The sequence below is a fragment of the Jaculus jaculus genome, chromosome 10 (genome assembly GCF_020740685.1).
Source record: "Jaculus jaculus isolate mJacJac1 chromosome 10, mJacJac1.mat.Y.cur, whole genome shotgun sequence".
NCBI lineage: Eukaryota > Metazoa > Chordata > Mammalia > Rodentia > Dipodidae > Jaculus > Jaculus jaculus.
The window spans coordinates 89,089,165-89,113,132 of record NC_059111.1 but is presented as its reverse complement, the minus strand read 5'-3'; the positions used below and the strand labels follow the sequence as shown (position 1 = coordinate 89,113,132).

Genomic DNA, 23,968 nt, shown 5'->3' with positions numbered 1-23,968 from the left:
TCCCAGGGAGCATGAAATCATATGTGTGTATCTTCGGTTTAAAGCAATGTGGAGTCATGCCTTTGGAAGGCCGGTCTGGAGGAGTGACAGAAACGGGGCAAGAGTCCTGGATGAACGGTGTGCACACGCAGGTCTCTTCTCCTTGAGATGCCTAGAAGCCAGGGTTTCTTTCCTTGATTTGGTCCCTGGAGGAGTGGTGACCTTCAAGCCTTCAGCAGCCAGGACCAACGTCCAGCTGCTGCAACATGTCCTGCAGAGAGCCTTGCAGCCTGCTCAGGGCCACCACCTCGGTGGAGTAGAGTGAGGCTTCCATGACACCGTCTAAGTTCTCCAGCTTCTGCAGACCGCTTGTCTGGGGCAGTGGGCAGCTCTTGGTGGAGGCCAGCAGGTGGACAAGGTCTCGGAGGTTCTCCAGGTCATTCGATATTTGTACCATATTATGGGGAGGCAGACTGGTGAAGATCTGTTGGTAGATTGCCAGTGTCTGGTCCATCTTAGACAAACTCAGGATGGGATGGAACCCAGGAATGAAATCCAAACCAGTAACCCTCTGCTTGGAAGACACAGACTGCTGTGTAGGAGGAAGAGAGAGAGAGAGAGAGCAGGTTCTTAGCAGGTGGCCAGAGAAGTCAGGCTCCAAAACCTCCCAACAACCCAGTGATTTGGGGCTCCTGCCTCTTTCCCTTCCTTGTCTTCTTGGTCAAGTCTTTTTTTCCTGTGCTAGGTGACCACTGAGCCTCTAAGCTGGCCTCCCTGTTCCTGCCTATCCTAAATGACCCTACTTTCCTACTACTGAGTAATCTCAGGTCATTCCTTTCTCCAAATGGCCTTTGGGAAGAAGCAGCCATGGCTCCCCATTTCTCATTAATTTAATTTAATTTATTTATTTGCAAGTGGGCAGAGAAATAAAAAAGAGACAGACACAGAGAGGATGGGCACGCCAGGACTTCTAGCCACTGCAAAAGAACTCCAGACGCATGTGCCCCTTGTGCATCTGGTTTATATGGGTCCTGGGGAATCAAACTTGGGTCCTTTGACTTCTCAGGCACACACCTTACCGCTAAGCCATCTCTCCAGCACTCTCATTATTTTTTTATAAAGATTTTTACATATTTGGGGAGAGAGGGAGAGAGAGAGAGAATATGAATATGGGGTATGCCAAATCCTCTTGCTTCTACAAACAAACTGCAGATGCACATACCATTTTGTGCATCTGGATTTACATGGATGGTAGGGGCTCAAACCCTGGGCTAGCCGACTCTGAAGCCAAGTGCCTTTAATTGCTAAGCCCCCCTTCCCACAGCTCTCACTATTTCTTATTTAGCAGAGACTCCTACCCTTAGAGGATTCCTGGGTCCTGGTCACATTCTCATGTATTCTCTCCCCTCCTTAGGGGTCAAGGTCATGTTCTGGGAAGTGCCCTGCTTCTGTTTCTTGTGCAGGTGACTCTAGTTGTCGAGAGGGGTTGTCTCAGCCCCAGTGGCCTGCAGCACTCTTGTTATTGCCCAAACTGGGAACCACTGTGTCTCCTGTGTGCAGCCACAATGAGTTCCCTCTGGCTGCCCAATGCCACTATTAGAAACCTACATACATCAGGAGATGTGGAAGTCTCCAGATGGCTCCATGATTGGGAGTGTTTGCACCTGCCGCATCAGTTTAAACCCCATAGCAACCTGGTGGCAACCATATGATGTTCCCTCTGAGTAGATATAAAAACAAGGCTGAAAGGCACCAAGGAATATGCTTAAGATCTTACAGATGGAGAGAACAGATGTGGGAGGATGTGGGTCTTCCTAATTCCAAATAAAGACCCATCTTGGAAATGGCTGAAGGTATGGCATGTTGGAGCCCAGAGGAAAGCCAGCGTGGGCAATGACAACTGTTGGCAAATATGCAGAGGGGTGTCACTTGTCTGTGGCCTTGAAAGCAGCAACGGGAGAAGCTGTAACTATTGTTAGAACCCCAATGATACACATGTCTAGAGATAGCCCAGTGGCAATGCTGCTGGGCGGGGGAGGGAGCTGATCATCTGCCAAGTGGACATGAAAACTTGTAGTCCTGGGAGCTAGGATTCAAGGTGGTAGAGTCAGGGAGAAAGAAGAGTGAGGGGGCAGAGGAAGAAGGGAGAGGAGGAGAGAAGGCTCTGGTCTCTGTGAGAGAGAGAGAGGGACCAAGGCTTCCACAGCTTTATGTGTGGCTCACATGCCTCGACTAACCACGGAGGTCTAGCTTTCCTCACGCAGAGTGAAAATGAGCATCGGCGGCCTGGTGATCTCACAGAATCCTATAATTTCTTAATGGGATCACATGACAAAGTTAAATGCTCTGGAAGTCATTTGGAACTGGAACCATTCAGCCCCAAATCCCAGCAGACAGAGAGGCCAAGAGCAGCCACCAGAAAGAACAGATACCCCTGTGCTTTCAAATTCACAGCTTCCAGTAGGTGGGCAGTGAAAGCTGTTGGCACATCCACAGAGGGCTGTCACCCGTCTGTGGCCTTGAAAGCAGCCATGGGAGAAGTAGCAGCTGAGATTGTTAGAATCCCAGCGAGCCTGGCCCTCAGAAGGTGCCTGATCACGGTGTCCTAGAGTGTCTGGTTCTAGCACTGCTAAAAGCCACTGGTGAGCTATAGCCACAGCTCAACTCCGTCCCCTCAGAGTCTCCCTACCGAGTGTGAAATGTCATTGATCCTGGTGACAATGGTCTTGATGAGGGTTTTGGTGTCATCCTGGACTTTCTGGATCGGCATAGGCTGGACATAGGACAGGTAGGGCCAAAGGCACAGGAGCTGGCACAGCGGTCTCCAGCGCATCTTTCTTCCCAGGATGTGCTTCTTGGGCCTAAAAACAGAAGGAACCACATGTTGCAAGAGGCTAGCATCAGAACCCGCCCATCTGTCGTGATGCCAACCACACCATCGAGTGGGGATGGATGGGATTTGCTTTCTTGCCTTGGCTACCATCTCCTTGAAGGCAAAGATGATTCATTATCTAACTTAGATTAATGAAACCTGTCCCCTTGGGAAGATTATTGTCTGGTTGATAAACCCTCAATGATGTGTCCTGTCGGTCACAAAGCAGTGCACGCCAAATGGATGTGGTGATGATGATGGGGTGGAGGAGGGGGCTTCATTGTACACTTCCAGGAGTGAGATGGTGCAAGACTTCATCACGCTACTCAGAATGGCACACTTGAAAGCCTTCACCCCACCGACTCCTAAAGTGTGGTTTGAATACAGTCAATTTACTCATTGTATAACTTAAGGCACATCACATAACTGCTTGAGACACCACATTCATGTCTATAATCTACCTATCTCTGGGATTTTCTGAGGAGCAAGTTAGATAATGGAGGTGGGAAAGCTGAAGGGGCTTTCATCCTTCTGGTTACTCTCATAGCAGCAGTCTGCTGCTACGGTGGGGTTGGCCATTGTCACTCATATTATTACTTCCTTATTCTACCACTGGGATCCTACGTCCAAGTACTTCCCCACCATACAATGACCAGTCACAGTCAGACACAGCGCTAGGCACTAAGACTGCAGTGGTGAGCCACAGATGTGCCCATGCTCCAGTGTGTCACAGCTTAACACGGGAGGTGGGGGAAGCCGTCGGGCCATTTCAATCAGAAGATGGAGCTCCGCCAGGGGCCAAGCATAAGTCATCACAGGACCTCAGAGAAGGTCACCTTGGCTCCTGGTGATTCAAGACTGGGTAATAAGGACTGAGAAGGGGCTAGAAGGGTAGAGAGTGGTTGCTACAAGTGAGCAAGAGATCCAGAACGCAAAGGCACAGAGGCAGGAGAGTATAGAATGTGTTCACCCAGAGTGCTTGGCACTAACCAAGCCATGGAACTGTGCATTCTAAAATTTCAAAATAATATGCAGGTCCTTGGTGAAAAAGCAAATTTTTAAAGAAAATATTTTGTTTTTATTTATTTATTTGACAGAGAGAGAGGGAGACAGAGAGAGAGAGAGAGAGAGAGAGAGAGAGAGAGAGAGAGAGAGAGAGAGGGAGAATGGGCGCACCAGGGCCTCCAGCCACTGCAAACAAACTCCAGACGCGTGCGCCCCCTTGTGCATCTGGCTGACGTGGGTCCTGGGGAATCGAACCTGGGTCCTTTGGCTTTGCAGGCAAGTGCCTTAAGAGCTAAGCCATTTCTTCAGCCCAGAAGCCAACTTCCTTAAGCCATATAGGTAAGTGCTAGAGCAGGGATGTGTGAGGAACACATTTAAATACAGCAATCCCCCATTGCCCACAGTTGACCATGCTCATTTGTGGTCCAAAAATATTAAATGAAAAATTCCAGAAATGAACAACTCATAGGCTGTCCAGTTGTGCCATTCTGAGTAGTGTTATAAAGTCCTGCACCATCTCATCCCATCACTCCTGGGGTGTGAATCATTTCTTGTCCATGGTATCCACACTGGTTATCCGGTCAGCTCTCATGGAATCTCAGTGGTATTGTTCATGCAACCCTTATTGGACTTAATAATGGTCCCAACGCAAAATAAAATAAAATAAAAATAGTATGAGCAAAGGAGGAATAGACATGGACTTGAGTTCTATGTGGCAATGCTACAGGACATACTGTGGGGAGGATCTGGATACACGTGAGGTTTGATATTCTGTGCAGTTTCAGGGACCCACTGGGAGTCTTGACATATGTTTCCTGCAGGTAAGCAGGGGCTACTAGAGAGATGACCCACATCTAATTACCCGAAACCCTGGCAACAGCGGAGGGTGTGGTGGTCAGGCCTCCCGCGTCAGCAGCAGGCTCTGCCTTCATCAGCTGTGTGTTTACGCATGAGATATTTCTCTTCCCAGAGTGCCTAGCCCTGTCAGTAAAGTGAAACTAACCTCAGCAACTGCTTCCAAAGGATAAATGAGAGGAATCGGTGATGTCCCTGCCTGTGTCTGGCTCAGGGTTCAGGGGGTAAATGCCAGCCGCTTCAAAATTATTGTAATTACTGGGCAAGGCTTGAAATACTCCAGGCAACACCACCTGTAGCCCACTCTGAATCAAGCCCTTAGCTCAGCCTACCAGGACTATCCCAACAGGGCACCTGGTATTCCTGTGTCTTCCCCTGCAGCACAAGATTGCATTGCATGCTTTGCTAAGATTCATGTGTCGATGACACCCTCCTTCCTGAAAAGATTTACTACCAGAGTAACTGTGGTTGGTCACATCATAGCCATTCTCACATAATGGCCACCCTCTACGACTGGAATGGAAAATCAAGTTTACAATCCCTCTCTCTCAACACCAGTAACATGCCTCAGTAGATGCTGGCAATAAATTGCAGTGTCCTGGAAGCATGGAATTGAGAAAATGGTGCTGAGTGAGGTGTGCCCAAGAGCAAAGGCCAGGATGTGTTTCTGAGAGAAATGGCCAAAGGTCCATGTGAGATCACAATGATGAGGAGAATGTGTTGCACCAATATACATTATCTAAGATGCACACACACACACACACACACACACACACACACACACACACACCAACACATGGAACCCACACAGTGGAGGCTGCTAGTTGTCTCGATGTCTGGCTATTTGTTCTTCTCTGGTTTTATATTTTATTTTTATTTATTTATTTATCTGAGAACAACAGACAGAGAAAGAAAGAGGCAGATAGAGAGAATGGGTGCGCCAGGGATTCTAGCCACTGCGAAAAAACTCCAGATGTGTGTGGCCCCCTTGTGCATCTGGCTAACATGGGTCCTGGAGAATCGAGCCTTGAACTGGGATCCTTAGGCTTCACAGGCAAGCACTTAACCACTAAGCCATCTCTTCGGCCCTTTATATTTTATTTTTATTAATTTATTTGAGAGAGAGAGGGGAGAGAGGGGAATGGGCATGCTAGGGCCTCCAGCTGCTGCAAACAAACTCCAGACATAGGTGCCATTTTGTGCATTTGGCGTATGTGGGTGCTGGGGAATCAAACATGGGTCCTCTGGCTTTGCAGGCAAGTGCCTTAACCATTAAGCAATCTCTCTAGCACTTTTCTCTGGTTTTAGAAACTCCCCAAGTCTTAGGGTTATGGTCACTGAGAACAAATCTTATACTTCCCATCTTCCCCCAATGGGTCTGACTATGCAGCTAAATAATGGCCATTTAAGTAGAAGCAGAAGTGTCACGCGGTGGCTCTCAGGACCCTTCTAAGTCTTTGTCTCTCTCTCTTCATCCCTTCCTCCATTCTGTTACCTGAATGTGGATGAGGGAGCCAAAATTGGAGTGCCATCTTGGAGCACAAGGACAAAGATGGGCATTGAGAATGGCAGAGCAGGGTCTGCAGGAGACATCATGGAGCTGAAACGTCACCCTGGCCTGGACAACTCTGGTTGTGTGAGTGAGGGACACACTACTGCCTTATTTAAGCTGCTGTATATTTGGGTCTCTACTGCATGCAGCCAAACTCAAATGCTGATGGACTTAACGGTCCCCGACATGGACATCGGCAGAAAAAGTGGACGCCACGTCTTCCTGGACACAGCTGAATCTCAGAGCAGCACAGGGCCTGACTGTGGCCATGAAGAGGAGAAGAGTGGTGGGAAGGCCAGTGACGGGCGAAATGGGGGAGCTCCAGACAGTGACTTCTACTTCACTGAGCACATAGAGACTTTCTCAAGATATATTTGACCAGGCTAGTGGTGAGGGGCTGTCAACTCAGCTACTCAGAAAGCTAATTGCAGGAGAATGGCATGTTCAAGGGCTTTCTGGTCTAGAATGAGTTCAGGGACAGCCTACACAACTTAATGTTTATTTATCTATTTATTTGCAAGGAGAGAGAGAGAGAGATTGAAGACAGACAGAGAGAATGGGCATACCAGGGCCTCCAGCCACTACAAACATGATGCATGTTTCACTTTGTGCATCTGGCTTTAAGTGGGTACTAGGGAACTGAACTCAGATCATTAGGCTTTGCAGGCAAGCGCTTTAACTGCTAAGCCAATATTCCAGTCCTAGCCTAGACAATTTATTGAGATTCTGTCTCAAAATGAAAAATAATGAAAAGAGCTGGGAATGTCTCTTAGTAGTACAGTACTTAAGTACGATGTGTAAGACTCTGGTTCAATTAATCCCCCACACCACACACACACACACACACACATATACACACATAAAACTAAAAAGATATATTTGATGGCTAACATGCATTGATTATCCATTGTGGGCCAGGTACAGAGGTGAAAAGGACACAGACTTTCAGAGAATGGGAATCAGGAGCGAGGACAGGCAGGGCAGACTGAGGCTGAGGTCTTCCCAGGAAACCTTGGTAAAATATCAAACTATTTGATTTTGTCAATGGATTATGCATATTATTTATTAAAATTAGGGGGCTGCTTGGTTTCCCACCAGAAGTAGATGGTAAGACCCTGTTGCTGAAGACTCCATATACTTGGGCTGCAAGGCCACTGAGAAATCCTGCTGGAACTGAACTGATAACCTCCTCCATGTAGACCAGCTGACAGAAAGCTGGAAGAAGCCATTCTGCATGCAGTTCAATGGGAGAGAGAGAAATCACCAGTGAAGATACTCAACAGTGGACACTGCAAGCCTTCTATTTAGCCAGCCAGGCCAAATGAGCCAAGGGGTGTAATAGTGGCATGTCTGTCATGGTGGAAACCAACTGCCCTCCAATTGGACTGGAGGCCTGCTCCATGGGAGGGAATACATCCCTGATACTGAAAACTTAAAACAGGGGTAGTCATGAGCTCTAGGGGTATAACATCTGCTGATATTGGAAAAACATATATACTATGCTTATCAAACTGCCCAGTAAGCACTTCTCTTAATGTTCATACCCTTATATTAATACTACTTTCACTTTTGGTAGAGAATTCTTCTCTTTTCAGATGGCAGTGACCTTGGGATGACTCAGAAGGCATCATGGTGCTAGAAAGAAGTGACAGAAGTGTTCAGCAGTGCAATATTTCTATCACACCTTCCAAGGCTCAGGGTCCATTGCAGAAGAGGTGGCAGAAAGAATGTAAGAGCCAAAGGAAGGGTAGGGCTCCTTACAAAGTGCTCCTGGATATCCATGACTTCACAGTGCCTGACACGACCTACATAAGACCATCATAATAGGAAGAAGAGATCATGACATCAAAATAAAAAGACTGATTGAGATGGGGAGGGGAGAGGGCAGAGAGTGGAGTTTCAAAGGGGGGGAGAGCATTACCATGGGATATTGTTTACAATCATGGAAGTTGTTAATAAAAATGAATTAATTATAAAAAAATTAGGAGTCTGGAGAAATGGCTTAGCGATTAAGGTACATGCCTACAAAGCTTAAGGAGCCAGGTTGGATTCCCCAGGTCTCATGTAAGCCAGATGCACAAGGTCATACATTGTTCTGGAGTTCATTTACAGCAGCTGAAGGCTGTGGTGCACCCATTCTCTTTCTCTCTCTCTCTACCTTTCTTTCTCTATCTCAAATAGATAAAATAATTAAAAAAAATTAGGGCTGGAGAGATTACTCAGCAGTTTAGACACTTGCCTGCAAAGCTTAAGGATCCAGGTTCGATTCCCCCAGTACCCAAGTAATACAGATGCACAAGATAGTGCATGTGTCTGGGGTTCCTTTACAGAGGCTAGAGGCTCTGGTGCACCCATTCCCCCCTCTCTCTTTCTGCCTCTTTCTCTCTCTTACTGTCTCTTAAATAAATAAATAAAAATATTTAAAAAATTAAAGAACAGGGCTGAATATATGGCTAAGCAGTTAAAGACATTTATTTGCAAAGCCTGTTGCCCTAGGGTTGATTTGGGTTCTATTCCCCAGTATCCATTTAAAACCATGCAAAATGTGGTACATGCATCTGGAGTTCATTTGCAGTGGCAAACATGCACATTCTTATTCTCTCTCTCTGTTAAATAAAATACTGTTTTAAAAAAAATTAAAAGACAAATCCAGCCACTTGGAAGGCTGAGGCAGGAGGGTCATCTATGAGTTCAAGGCCAGCCTGGCCTATACAATGAGTTCCAGGACAGCCTGAGGCTTACAGTGAGGTTCTATTTCAAAAATAAAACAAAATAGGTTGATATTGTATATATGTAAGTACAATGATTGTGTTGGGGAGGTAATGTGATGGAGAATGGAATTCCAAAGGGGAGAGTGGGGGGGGGGAATTACTATGGGATTTTTTTTTATAATCATGGAAAATGCTAATAAAAATTTAAAAAAAAAGAATGAAGCTCTACCTTGAAAAAACAAAAATAAAAAAAATAATAAACTTAAAAAAAGGAAAAAGATTAGACTTACCAGAAAAAAAATATTTCAAAAATCAATTCCAGGCTAGAAAGATGGCTTAGTACTTAGGCTCTTTTCTGTGAAGCCTAAGGACCCAGGTTCAATATTACAGTATTGATATGAGCCACAGCAGTGGTGCATGCATCTGGAGTTGTCTAGTTGGTTTGCAGTGGTTGGAGGTCCTGATGTACACATTCTCTATCTGCCTCTTTCTCAAATAAATAAATTAAAAGGTAAAAAAAAAAATAAAAATAAATAAATAAAAAAAAATAAAAGTAAGGGAGTTGGTGATATGGCTCAGTCAGTAAAGCATTTGCCATGTAAGCAGGAGGACCTGAGTTCAGATCCCCAGCACCCACATAAGATGCCAGGCATGGCAGTGTGTGCCTGTAATCCCAGAGCTGGGGAGTCGGAGAAAGGATTCTCAAGACTTGCTGGCTAGCCCAATCAGTGAGCTCTGGACTCACTGAGAAACTGTTTCACAAACAAGATGGAAAGCAATTGAGGAAGACACTGGATAGCAACCTGTGGTCTCCAGGTACATGAACACACACATGTGCCCACACATATATAAATAGGCATGCACACACATATATGCAAGAATAAGCAAACTGAGGGCTGGAGAGATGGCTTACCACTTAAGACACTTGCCTGCAAAGCCTAAGGACCCAGGTTTGGTTCCCCAGGACCCATATAAGCCAGATGCACAAAGCAGTGCATGTGTCTAGATTTCATTTGCAGTGGCTGGAGGCCCTGGCATTCCCATACTCTCTCTCTCTCTGTCTGTGTCAAATAAATACATAAATAAAATATAAACAAAATGGTATAAGACTCTACACCATTCATGCCAATGGAAGAACATTTACATATTCAATGCTTCTCAGGGGAGGATGTCATGATACTGAAAAGTATGAACACTGGAGCACTAGGAAGGCTAGCTCGCCTCTCCGAGACTCCGTTTTCTTGGCTACAAAATGGAGAGTGGTATGACTCAGAATTCCCATTGAAGCTGCTGAGTGGCTGGCAGGAAACAATATATATGGAGTGATAACTGGTCTGGTATGTTGCCACCCCAATACATATTAACTGTTATCACCATGGTTTTTAATATTTATTTTTTAGTTTTAGTTTTATTTGATTGAGAGCTAGAAAGAGGCAGAAAGAGGGAGAGAGAAAGAGAGAGAGAGAGAGAAAGAGAGAGAATGGGTGCGCCAGGATCTCTAGCCACTGCAAATGAACTCTAGATGCATGCGCCACCTTGTACATCTGGCTTATGTGGGTCCTGGGGCATCGAATCTGGGTCCTTTGGCTTTGCAGGCAAGCACCTTAACCGCTAAGCCATCTCTCCAGCCCACCATTATTTTTAGAAGGAGCCAGGAAGGTCTCATTTGTTAGTGGCCCCAAGAAAGGGTCAGAGTTGTGTTCGCGAAGTGGAGGAGAGGGGCAACCCTGGCAGGAGCTGGGGAACACAGATGGGCTTAGGAGATGGTGGCTCCTGGCTGACAAGAGCATGCCCTGGCTAGAGCACTGAGGGGCATATGCAGTAGGCCAGGATCTTGGGGGGGGGGGGTGCAATGAGAACAGCCAGGCAGGTGGTGTGCCTTTCTGCAGAACCGAGGAGCAAAGATCTTCAGATCCAGTGACCAGAAAAGATAGAGATGGGTAGAGGTTGGGAGAGACAGGTGGACAGGTTTGGGAAAGAAGTTGTTGAACAACAGGTGTTGAACATGCTTGCAACCTCAGCAACATGGAGGTGCAGGCAGGAGGATCACTAGTTCAAGGCCAGATAGGGCTCTATAACAAGACCCTATCTCCAAGAATCAAGGGCTGGGACGTAGCTCAGGGAGTGAAGCGTTTGACCATTGCATATGCATAAAGCCCTAGGCTCTATCCCCGGCACCACAAAACAAAACTGAGTGGTGGCTGAGGCCTTGCTGGCGGGCTGGTTCTGCTGGGACAGTGTCTGATGGCCATTTGGGAGGGGGAGGCCAAGCTCTGACTCTTGGATTGCAGAAGGAGCTGTCGGACAAGAAGGAAGACTACTGTCAGCTGCTCGGGCACAAAGCCTTTTCTTTCCAGTATTTTCCAAAGTGGGTTTGAATACTCAGGAGTTGTCATCTTTAAGGGCTAGGAGGCGAATTGCTGAACTACAGATGCAGTATCATGTGTGCCTCGCTTCTTCTGAAGGCTATTGAAGCAGGGCCTGGAGAGGAGAGGACTGGGCAGGAGGGCAACGGGAGGAGAGGCAGAATGTATGTCGGTGGGTTTTCCCTCTCTCCCCCCCTCTGCTCTTATCTCTCACTCACTAGCTCTTCCACAGGCTGCCTTCCTTACCTGCCATCCAGGCCTTGCCAATCCCCATCTTCTCCACTACCACCCCCCTGTCATGGGCACACTGGAGAAGCAGAGAGAAAGAGCAGAGAGTGGAGGCCCTGAGGTGATGAAGGGAGGTCAGAGCAAACAGGCTGAAGGCTAGGGAGAAAGGCTAGCCTCATCAGCTTGCCAGTCTCCCCTCTCTAGCCTCACCTGGGTCCTGGCTTGCTCCCTTTCCCCAGTTAGGTCACATTTCTGTCCTTACATGGCTATTCTAAGCACCCACTCTCCACCTTGTCATTCTCTGCAGATAAAAATCACACCCTACTTACTCCCCTCCAACACCCACACCTTCCCTCCCTCCAAGGGATGGGGAAGACCCTTCAGGACAATGTGGGGTGGGGGTTGGGCACAGCTGTTATTTTGCTTCTCTAGATATAGGCTGGAGGGCAGGGGACCCAGCCAAATGTTGCTCCCTGCCCTCTAAAGCAGCGGTGTAGGTGTGTTGGGTGTGGGGGAGCGTTGGGGGTCAGAGGGAGTTCTGGGGCTCAGAAGCATCTGCTGGCTGGGGCTGCCAAGCACGAGTTTGACCTAGCCCTCCTCTGGTTGACCATACCAAAGGTTAGCAAGGGACTCCTCCCACACTCTTTCTTCTCTCTCTTTCTAGTAGTCTCTGAATTAAATTCAGGTAATGTTTGGCTAGCAAATATAGGAGTATATGCTCAGCATCACTAATTATTTGGGAACTGAAAATCAAAAATCACAGTGCAGGGATTGAAGAAATAGCTTAGCAGGTAAGGTGCTTATCTGTGAAGCCTAAGGATACAGGTTCAATACCCCAGTATCCATGTAAGCCAGATGCACAAGGTGGCACATGTGTCTGGAGTTTGCAGTGGCTGGTGGCCCTGGCATGCCTCTTCTCTTTTTCTCTTTCTCTGCCTTTTCCTCTCTCCCTCTCTCGCCCTCTCTTTCAAATAAATTTAAAAAAAAATCATAATGAGCCAGGAGTAGTGGCACACATCTTTAATTCCAGCACTCAGGAGACAGAGATAGGTGGATTGCTGTAAATTCAAGGCAACCCTGAGACTTCATAGTGAATTCCAGGTCAGCCTGGACTAATGAGACCCTACCTTAAAAAACCAAAAAAAGTAAAAAAAAAATCGTAATGTATATCATCTTATCCCAGTTGGAATGATTACTGTCAACAAGACAGATGACAAATTCTGGGGAGGATGGAGCGTCTCAAAGAAGCTAAAAACATATATATATATATATGTATGTATATATATCTCCAGACCAAAACAACAACAACAAAAACCTACCTTATGGCCCAGAAATCCCGCTCCTGGGCATATATCCAGGGGAAAAGAAATCAGTCTGTCAGAGAGATACTTGCACTTTTCATGTTTATGGCCGCACTATTCACTTTAGTTAAGATACGGAATAATGTAGGTGCCCATTGATATATGAAGAAAATGAGAAACATATCCACAGTGAAATATTATTCAGCCATAAAAAGAATGAAATATTGTCATCTGCAGCAACATGGACATAAATGGAGGACATTATGTTATGTGGGTCTCAAAGAAATAGAGAATAATAGTTCCCAGAACCTGGGAAGCGTGTTGGGTGGGAGAAGATGGTTACTGGATTCAGGGACATAGTGGACAGGTGGGGTAACTTTTGCAATATTCTATAGTTTAGTAGGATAACTATGAACTGTAATTAATTGGATGATTCTATTACTTTATGCAAGAGAAAGAGAGAGAGAGAGAATTGGCATGCCAGGGCCTCCAGCCACTGCAAACGAACTCCAGACGAGTGCACCGCCTTGTGCATCTGGCTTTCGTGGGTCCTGGGGAATCGAATCAAGGTCCTTTGGCTTTGCAGGTGAGCGCCTTAACCACTGGGCTATTTCACCAGCCCAGCTATTTTTTTTTAAAATATTTTTGTTTATTTATTTATTTGAGAGCGACAGACAGAGAGAGAAAGACAGGTAGAGGGAGAGAGAGAGAATGGGCGCGCCAGGGCTTCCAGCCTCTGCAAACGAACTCCAGACGCGTGCACCCCCTTGTGCATCTGGCTAACGTGGGACCTGGGGAACCGAGCCTCGAACCGGGGTCCTTAGGCTTCACAGGCAAGTACTTAACCACTAAGCCATCTCTCCAGCCCCCAGCCCAGCTATTTTTAATAATATAAAATTTTTTGTATGTACGATGCATACACATTCATGTGTTTGAGTGTGGGCACATGTGTGCCATGGCGCATATGGAGAGGTTGGAGGAAAACTCTGACCCTGTCAGTCCTTACCTTCTGCCTTGTTTTGAGGGAGCATCTCTTGTTATTCACCTCTGCATTCGCCAGGCTAGCTAACCTCTGAGCTTCCAGAGGATTCTCCTGTCCTTTGCCTCCCTTCTCACCATAAGCACACTTGGGATTATAGGCACCCACTACAGTGTCTGGCTGTATGTGGCTGCTGGAGATTCAAATTCAGGTACTTAGGCTTGCATAGCAAGTACTTTATTCACTGAGCCATCTCCCCAGCCCCATATATAGATTTTTTTCTCCAATGGACATAGTAATTTCAAATGTTTATGGTACAGTGTTGAATTTCATTTATACAATGTGTAACAACCAGATCAGGTAATTGACACATCTGTCACCTTGGGCAGACATCATTTCTTTGTGATGGGAACACTCAACATTGATTTTACTATTAGCTATTTAGAATCATCCAGTTGAGAGATGGTTTAGTGGTTCAGGTGCTTGCCTGTGAAGCCTAAGGACTCATGTTCGGCTCTCTGACGCACAGTGACACAAGCACGTAATGTCACACATGCGCACAAGGGGGCACATGCATCTGGAGTTCAATTGCAGTGGCTGGAGGCCCTGGCGTGCCAATTCTCTCTCTGCTCATTCTCTGTCTCTCTCTCTGCTTCTCTCTCTCAAATAAATAAGTAAATAAATAAATAAAAATATTTTGTAAAATAATTAAAATACTACTCAGGTCATGTGTATTTGCTATTTATTAATTATGTGGGGAAAGCTCTGGCAAATCTACGTTCTATACATTCTCCCTGTGGGCTCCTCTCTCTTCCTCCCCTCTATCCCTCTCCCTTCCAACTCCATGTTGGAAAGAACGAGGAGACTGGGAAAAATACCAAAGAGGAAATAAAGGAGGTGAGTGAGACTGGAGCCCAGCCCTCCAAGCAGCCCTCAGTCCAGCGAAACAAACAGAAGCCTGAGCAACTTACGGTAACACAGCCTGGGGTGGCGTTCGGGGGAAGGAGCACAGACCTCGAGGCCCTGAGAAGGGGTGACTGCGGTGGCGAGGAGCCGAGACCTGAAGGACAGAGCTCTGTAGGGGACAGGGAAGCAGGCAACACCAGGCCCAGGTGGGGAGTTCGGGCACACCATGCTGTTTTTGGGGGGAAATTCAGTTTGTACCAGGAGGGAACACGTGAAGCCCAACCGCCATGCTTGCTGCACGGCCCAGGACACGCACATGTGCACTCTCCCCCTCGCGCATGCGCACACTCCCCCTTTGCGCATGCGCGCACTCCTCGCGCATGCGCACTCCTCCTTGCGCATGCGCACAGCCCCTTTGCATTGACCCTCTAGCTCCCTTTTGCCTCCTCAGCCTCTTTTCCTTCCTCCAGCCCCCATACTGGGCCAATCAGATTCTCTTCCCCGTAGGTGGAGGGCTTCCAAGAGCCTGCCCAGTGCTTTGAGGGCTTGGGCGGATGCTCAGAGGCAGGGTCCTCGTGTCCCCACCGCCACTGAGAGGAGGAGGGTGGCAGCTGCCTGGCTTCCTTGCCGGCTTCTATGTGCCGATCATTTGTTTTACTCGTGTGACTTTGTCGGGCTCAGGGGTCCTTCTGGTCCTTAACTGCAGTGTGAGATCCTGGTTTCTACTTATACCCAGTCAATGGTATGGCTTCCATGTATTTTGTCCTTTTGAGATCCGTTTGTTGGGAGCTTGATCCCCAGGGTGACAGTAGTGAGGGGTAGTGTGGGACCTTTACAAGGAGGTTCTTTTTATTTATTTATTTATTTATTTATTTATTTATTTATTTATTTATTTATTTATTTATTTATTTGAGAGCGACAGACACAGAGAGAAAGACAGATAGAGGGAGAGAGAGAGAGTGGGCGTGCCAGGGCTTCCAGCCTCTGCAAACGAACTCCAGACGCGTGCGCCCCCTTGTGCATCTGGCTAACGTGGGACCTGGGGAACCGAGCCTCGAACCGGGGTCCTTAGGCTTCACAGGCAAGCGCTTAACCGCTAAGCCATCTCTCCAGCCCTACAAGGAGGTTCTTAAGTCAGATGAGGGCAGGCCCTTGAAAGGGGCTGTGGGACTCCAAGTCTCTCTCGGACTTTCTGTTTTATAAATTTTGTTCATTGAAATTTTTAATTTTTTCTTCTTTAATTTTTATTTATTTATTTATTTAATTGAGAGAGAGAGAAAGAGAGGGGGAGGGAGGGAGAGAGGGAGAGAGGGAGAGAGAGAGGGGGGGGAGAGAGGGAGAGAGAGAGAGAGAGACAGAATAGACACTCCAGGGCCTTCAGCCTTTGCAAATGAACTCCGGACGCATGTGCCATCTTGTGTAACTGGCTTATGTGGGTCCTGGGGAACTGAACCTGGGTTCTTGAGCTTCTCAGGCATGCGCCTTAACGGCTAAGCCATCTCTCTGGCCCTACTGAAAAATTTTATGCAAGCTTATGGTATATTTTGATCATAATTCCTTCCCATAACCTTCTCTTGTCCCTTTCCCCCCATTTTCTTTTTTTGAGGTAGGGTCTCTCACTAGCTTACGCTGACTTGGAATGTACTATGTAGTCTCTGGGTGGCCTCAAACTCACGGTGATCCTCCTATCTCTGCCTCCCCAGTGCTGGGATTAAAGGCGTGCGCCACCACGCCCAGCTCCCTTTCCCCCATCTTTTAATCTTTTTTTTTAAATTTTTTTTAATTTTTATTTATTTGTTTGAGAGCGGCAGACACAGAGAGAAAGACAGAGGGAGAGAGAGAGAATGGGTGCGCCAGGGCCTCCAGCCTCTGCAAACGAACTCCAGACGCGTGCGCCCCCTTGTGCATCTGGCTGACGTGGGACCTGGGGAACCGAGCCTCGAACCAGGGTCCTTAGGCTTCACAGGCAAGCGCCTAACCGCTAAGCCATCTCTCCAGCCCCTTTTAATCTTTATGTATGTGTGAGAGTGTGTTTGCACACATGCCAGGGTGGGTGTGGCGAGGTCAGTGGACAACCTCACCTTCCATCTTGCTTGAGGCAGGGTTTCTTGTCCGCCTTTGTGTTTGCCAGGTTAGTGGGGCTGCAAACTTGCAGCGATTCTCCTGCTTCCATCCCCCACCCCACCTTGCCTTAGGCACGCTGGGCTTACACACGTGCCTTCCACATCCGGTTTTATGTGGGTTCCAGGCATTCGAAAGCAGGTTCTCATGCTGGGGCTGGCAAGCGCTTTACTCACTGAACCCTCTCAACGATCCTGGCTTCTTTTCTTTTAATATATTTTATTTATATATTTGAGAGAGAAAGAGGTAGAGAGAGAGAGAGAGAGAGAATGGGCACACCAGAGCCTCCAGCCACTGCAAATGAACTCCAGATATATGTGCCCCCTTGTGCATTTGGCTTACGTGGGTCCTGGAGAATCTAACCGAGGTCCTTAGGCTTTGTATCCTTAGGCTTTGCAGGCAAATGCCTTAACCACTAAGCCATCTCTCCAGCCCTGGCTTCTTTTCTTTATAACGTTATCTAGTTTCAAGTAGTTTGTTTGTTTGTTTGTTTGTTTGTTTATTATTTCAGAGACACATAGAAAGAGAGCAAGAGGTGCACCAGGGCTTCTACCCACTGCTAACAAATTCCAGACGCATGCACCACCTTGTGTGTCTGTCTTATGTGGGTACTAAGGAGTTGAAACTGGGTCCTTAGGCTTTACAGGCAAGTGCCTTGACTTCTAAGCCATCTCTCCAGCCCATCAAGTAGATGATGATGATGATGATTTAAAATTTTTATGTTTATTTTTATTTTTTGGTTTTCAAGGTAGAGTCTCACTAGCTTAAGCTGATCTGGAATTCACTATGTAGTTTCAGGGTGGCCTGGAACTCACTGTGATCCTCCTACCTCTGCCTCCCGCCACCACATCTGGCTATTTATTTATTTGAGAGAGAGAGGGAGAATGGTCATGCCAGAGCCTCCAGCCACCACAAACAAACTCCAGACGCATGTGCCACTTGTGCATCTGGCTTACGTGGGTCCTAGAGAATTGAACCAGGATCCTTTGGCTTTGCAGACAAATGCCTTAACCACTAAGCCATCTCTCTAGCCCATCCAGTAGTTTGTTATTGTAAGAAAATACACTAATATGCTTGAGTAGCTTTCATCCTCCTGAATATATTTTTTCATTTAGGATATCTATATCATCTATAACTGTATCAATCTATCAGTCTATATGAAGTGTCAACGAACAGAATCTGCCCTTTGTGTGGGTGATATACTCTTGAGAGGTTTCAGTTCATTCTTCAAATGTTGGCTGCAGTATACAATTTGAAAATCACTGAGCTTGCAGAAGCAATTTTCTGTTCTTTGCAACCAAAAGCCTTGTTTGAGAAATCATACCAACACACTTAGCTGGTAGCCATAGTGTGGATGTGTGGGTTTATACTCTTCCTTTCATCGGGAACTACCCTTAGACCCGATCCCATCAGGGAAAGCAAATAGGTTTCGGCTCTGTGTCAACTCTGATCAATTTCTAGTGGCTCCTGGAGCATGTAGGGGGAAGAGTCAAACTCCAGCTGGACCCAGAGGGAGAGAGTGCCGTGGTCGCTTAGTGATACCTGCACTTTTTCAGCGCTTACAAGGGGCCTGACATGGAGCAGGTGTGTTTATTATATATCTGTCGACTGAATAAATGAAATATTCCCCACCCTTGATCTGTATGAGCTTGCCTTGCCAGGTTAACCTTCACTTAAGGTGGTTCACCTGCTTCCATCTGAAAGTCACATCTTGTTTGTTTGCTTTTTTTTTGTTTGAGACAGGATCTCATGTAACACAGGCTGGCCTCGAACTCACTAAGAAGCTGAGCCTGGCCTTGAACTCCGGATCTGCCTGCTCCCCCTCATCTCCCAAGTACTGGGATTACAAGCGTGCACCGTCATGCCCAGCTGAAAGTCACATTTTAGAATTCACACTTGCCCAGCAGAACTCCAAAGAGTCTGTCTTAGAATGCTCCAGCGTCCAGCTTCGCCTTTTCCCAGCTGCTTTGCTTGGCTTCCTGTGACACCTCCACCTCCCCCAGGGACCCACTGATATCTTCTAGCTTCCTGGGCTCTGCTCTAGGTGGATCTTCCTCCTCACATGCTCCCGGCCTTGGACCCATTCACCAGCCGAGCCACTGCCCCAGCACTCTGGGACCCTGCCCTTGCCAGAGGCTTCTGCCCTGCCCTCCTGTCTCCTCTGTGGCTTCCCTGCAGCGCTGTGTGGTGCCCCAGAGTGCAGATACAATGAGTGTGTAGATGGGGACAAAAATCAGCGGTTTGGGTGAAATGTCAGCACGGACATGATTATAGATTCAGAGAGCTCACAGACAGCAGGGAAGATGGCAACATGCAGTGCCCTGCTGGGCAGGGCATGTCTGTGGTCACATGTGGAACCAGTGCTGTGGACCTGGGCACCAGGCGTTCCGCTTTCTTTCTTTCTTTTTTTAGTATGAACAGCGTAACTTCTCTGTGTTTCTCGAAAGCCACTATGTGGACTGAGAAAAAGTTCAAGGCTTTCTGTCCACAGGTCAGAACAGAGTTGTGATTACTGGAATTTTCTCTCTAACTCTGCCCTGTGGGGCAGGGGTCTACTGATCCATAACCTGATGGCTACATCTTCCTTTAAACCACAGCTTTTGCTCAGGGATGCACACCCAACAGGCCCTCATTTCTTTGGAAACTTGGCTCTCGCCTGGGTTCACATGCATCCCTGAGGGAATCTAGGCTGGGGTGGTACAATGACTGAGGCTTTGTGAAGAGAGTCTTCGCAGGCAGTCCCCTTTGCCCCCTCCCAATATGGGTCACTCAGACACGAGAGGCATCTCTCTGCCTGGGGCCAACAGACAGGAATTCATTGAATGGCCCTGGCTCAGTCCTTGGCGCTTGGAGCTATTTCCTGGAACAGAAGGGGAGGAAAATATTTCCCCCAGATACCAAGGAGTTATTTTGGGTATAAGATGTACCAAATATGAGAAAGATGCTCCTTTGCCCAACATGAAACATGAAAATGTTCCCCTCAACCCACTGTCCTCAGTTGCTTGAGAAAGAAAAGAACCCCCAAAGAATCCTTCTTTTTGTTGCCTTTTCTCCCTACCTAAATGATTAGTATGGTCTTTGCATCCCTAAGACAGCAAGCAGATATTAAAAACCATCTTCCAAGTTTGGCTCCATACACCATCCTGGTGGGAAAGAGGTTGGGCCCTCCCCCATTTCCAACTGACCACTGCCCATCTCAAATTGTCCCAGCTGACCACTGCCAATCTCAAACTGCAGGGGAAAAAAAAAAAAAAAAACCACTGACACTGCAAGACAATTTGACACTGGCAATTCACATCCTGCAAAGGATTACCCAGACAGCAGGCATGCCTGGGATGGCACCCAGTCTCTGCCCTGTGTCTACCTCTCCCAAATACCATTCGGCCAGCAGAAACAAATTTTCACTTCTTCCTCCCCAAAGCAGCTATTTGAACATGACAACCAGGTCCCTTGTCACGTTGGATCTAACCACATTTAAGGGATCACTTTTCCAAAGTACCATCAACTTTAAGACGTAGAGAAAGGATCTAGACACCTTATCCACAGTGAAGTCTAAAGCAAACCCAGAGAGAGGGAAGGCCTTAGGAGGTGCCTGCCCGAGTCTTCCCTGGAGCTGGGGGTGGTAATGTGTATTTAGTCATCTGGCCAGAAATGCCTCACAGCGGAAAAAACTGCAGGTTATCGGCCTTTCCCATGACCTGCTGCTCTGTCCTTCCCCTCCAACCCCAAGACAGTGCGTTATGATCACCCCCAAAGAAAGCAATTTGCATGGCTTTGAGAGTGGATGAGGTGAGGCCTGTCTCAATTTCTCTGGGACATCTGACAGCGTTTCTGCCCACCTCCACTCCACGTAATTCTGATCCTAGGCCTCTGCTTTACGCAGCCTTCCCCCAACCCCCGCCGGAAAATGAGGCTTGAATCCAACTATGTCTAGCCCCAAGAAATGACAAGCTTTCCCCTTCATCCCTGCAAGACTCAGCTTGGTTCCTTCCCCACTCACAACTATTCCGGAACCATCCTGGGTCTGCGGGCATGGGGCTCTGGCAGGTTCTGCAAAGGACAGGTTCCTGGCGTGTGGGTAAAGCCCAGCCCAGCCTGGAGTCCAACGCTCCCCACTGCCCCCAGCTCCCAGCCGCCTTCCCTTTGGTTAGACCTCGCTGCAAAGCCATCTGGTCCAGCACCAAGTCGTCCGTCAGCTCTACCTCCCTCCTGCCTCAGTTTCCCCAGGGTCCAGAATGGGGTGGGGTGTCGGGGTATGCCAAGAAGGTCTAGGCGAGAGGGACTGCCGCCCAGGAGGTAGGGTGGGGTGTGTGTATGGGGGGGGGTGCCTTACCTCGCAGCTGCCGGGGCTGGGACTCCTCCGGGGCTCCATGCCTGCCAGCCCCTCTTATAGCTGCCCCAGTGCAACTTACGCAACGTGCCCGGGGCGCACCCCGAGCGCCAGCGCCCGCCCCGCCCCGCTGGCCAGCGACGGGCCCCGGCCCGGGGACGCGCCTCGCGGGACCTCGAGGGATGGCCACGGCCACGCCGGGAGCCACGCGCGCGCTCTCGGCCGCGTCCCTGACGGTTGCAACGGGATATCCTCGAGGTCCCGCCCGGAGCTCCGGCGCGCGATGACGCTGGGGGCGCCGGCCTGGGGTAGGGGTGGGGGTGCCCGGTGGGTGCCCCGCGGAGCGAAGACCCGGAGCGGCAGCCGCGGTTTCTTCCGACGGCCCCGGCGCGCCGCGGGCTCAGCGACCCCAGCGCGGTGCCAAGTGGGTGCCGATCGCGTCTCAGCCCTGCCCCCCAGGCCCGGGGCGACTTGTCTTCGGCTGGCCCCGCAGGTGGCACGGGTCCCTGGAGGCATCCACGGCCCGGCGATGACTCCCTCTCTCTCCCCGTCTTTCCTGTGGCGAGGAGACAGGTCCAGGAAGGTTATACACAAAGATCTCTTACAATTCCAGCTACTCAGATCAGGCCCGCCCTGGGAACAGTTCCATAAGCAGACCGTCCCCCCCCCCTCCCCTTCAGAAGCCCATCTGGGGTCGAGGACATGCATAAACTATCCTGGCACATAGGAACGGGGGTTGGGGAACAAATGAGAAATAGCTACAATATACGAAAATTAAACGTAATTTAAATTGCAGTGTCTTATGAAGTTTTGAATTTTGTCCGCAAAACATTGATGGCAGAACAAGCTTACTGAAGTAAAACTTCCAGTAAAACAAATGCAGAGACATTATTATTTCACTGTGCGTGTTTGTGTTTCTGCATGGGTGTGCAGGTGCACATTTGTGTTTGCATGTGTGTGGGTTGTGTGTGTGTGGGGGAATTCCTCTAGACTCGAAGTCACTGAGATGGTAGGTGTGTTGTTTTTTTTTTTTTTAATTTTTATTTATTTGAGAGAGAGAAAGCAAGAGGCAGAGAGAGGAAGAGAGAGGATGGGCACGCCAGGGCCTCCAGCCACTGCAAATGAACTCCAGACCCATGCGCCCCCTTGTGCATCTATGGCTTATGTGGCTCCCGGGAAATCAAATCTGGGTCCTTTGGCTTTGCAGGCAAACGCTTTAACCGCTAATCCCTCCCTCCCTTCCATCCGAATTTTTTTTTTCCATCCAAATTTTTGAGACAAGATCTCTCGCTTGACCTAATGCTCATGGGTTCTGCTACACTAGCAAGCTGTAGGGATCCTTCTGTCTCTGCCTTCTCAGCTCTGAGATTACAGACAGAGTGATGCACAGGCTTTTTTACATGGGTATTGGGGATTCAAACTCAGGTTGTCAGACAAGTACCTTATTGAGCCATCATCTCCTTAGCCACCAGGGCTGGTTTTTGACATGTCTTGTTAGTGCAGTACCATATGGGAATTCCTCTACACTCAAGGCCACTGGAGGTAGATTTTTTTAAATTTAATTTTTATTAACATTTTCCATGATTATAAAAAAACCCCATGGTAATACCCTCCCTCCCCCCTCCACTTTCCCCTTTGACATTCCATTCTCCATCATATTACCTCCCCATCTCAATCATTGTACTTACATATATACAATACCAACCTATTAAGTACCCTCCTCCCTTCCTTTCTCTTCCCTTTTAGTTTTTTTTTTTTTAATTTGGGGGAGAATATACCTGTAATGATAATGGTAAGAAGGGAAACAGGAAAGTCAGGTTGGAGGGGAGTCCTGGAGACCACAGGAATGTTGCATTTGAGATTTCCAGATGGAAGCATGCTCCCCAAAGACTGCAGTGTGTTGAGGTAATAGGAATCCATTCTGCTTGGTGCTACCTCCTCAGTTCACAGCTCAGCACCCAGCACGAAGCCATCCTTAACACTTTGGAATCTTTTATTTTTTGGATAAACATGCTTATTTGTAACTTTGGTCATGCTAACAGCTAAACTAAAAACTTCAACAGAATAATTAAAAAAAAAAAAAAAACACCACTTGGGGGACGGAGGGATGGATTAGCTGCAAAGGAGCTTGTCTGTGAAGCCCAAGGACCCAGGTTCAATTTCCCAGGACTCACATAAGCCAGATGCACAAAGGGGCACATGTTTCTGGCGTTCCTTTGCAGTGGCTAGAGGGCCTGATGTGCCCATTCTCTCTGTTGGTCTCCTAGCTCACTCTGTTTGCAAATAAATAATATGAAAAAAAAAATCACTTGGAAGGCCATCTCCACAAAAGAGATTCCCCGGGCAGTCATCAGATATAACTCTAGCCCCATACCATCTTAATTGGCAGAGGTCTGATAAAGTGGAGTTATGCTCCTTCCCAATATGTTTGTTTACACTAAACTCCAAGAGGAAAGGAGCCTTGAGTTGTTTCCTTAAGAAGACAAAAGGTGGGCTGGAGAGATGGCTTAGCGGTTAAACGCTTGCCTGTGAAGCCTAAGGACCCCGGTTCGAGGCTCAGTTCCCCAGGTCCCACGTTAGCCAGATGCACAAGGGGGCGCACGCGTCTGGAGTTCCTTTGCAGAGGCTGGAAGCCCTGGCGCGCCCATTCTCTCTCTCTCCCTCTATCTGTCCTTCTCTCTGTGTCTGTCACTCTCAAATAAATAAATAAAAATTAAAAAAAAAGACAAAAGGTAACTTAGTTATGAGATGACAACATCATGA

At 47.8% G+C, this 23,968-nt stretch overlaps 1 protein-coding gene across 1 annotated transcript; it reads right to left on the bottom strand.

Moving 5' to 3' along the window:
• Window positions 1-211: 211 nt before the first annotated feature.
• Window positions 212-2,812, bottom strand: LOC101597111 (leptin). The gene is made up of 2 exons (XM_004658616.1): window positions 2,669-2,812; window positions 212-571 (listed from the first exon to the last, which is right to left on the bottom strand). Exons 1-2 carry the CDS (start codon window positions 2,810-2,812, stop codon window positions 212-214), a joined length of 504 nt encoding a protein of 167 aa, XP_004658673.1.
• Between the last annotated feature and the right edge of the window lie 21,156 nt (window positions 2,813-23,968).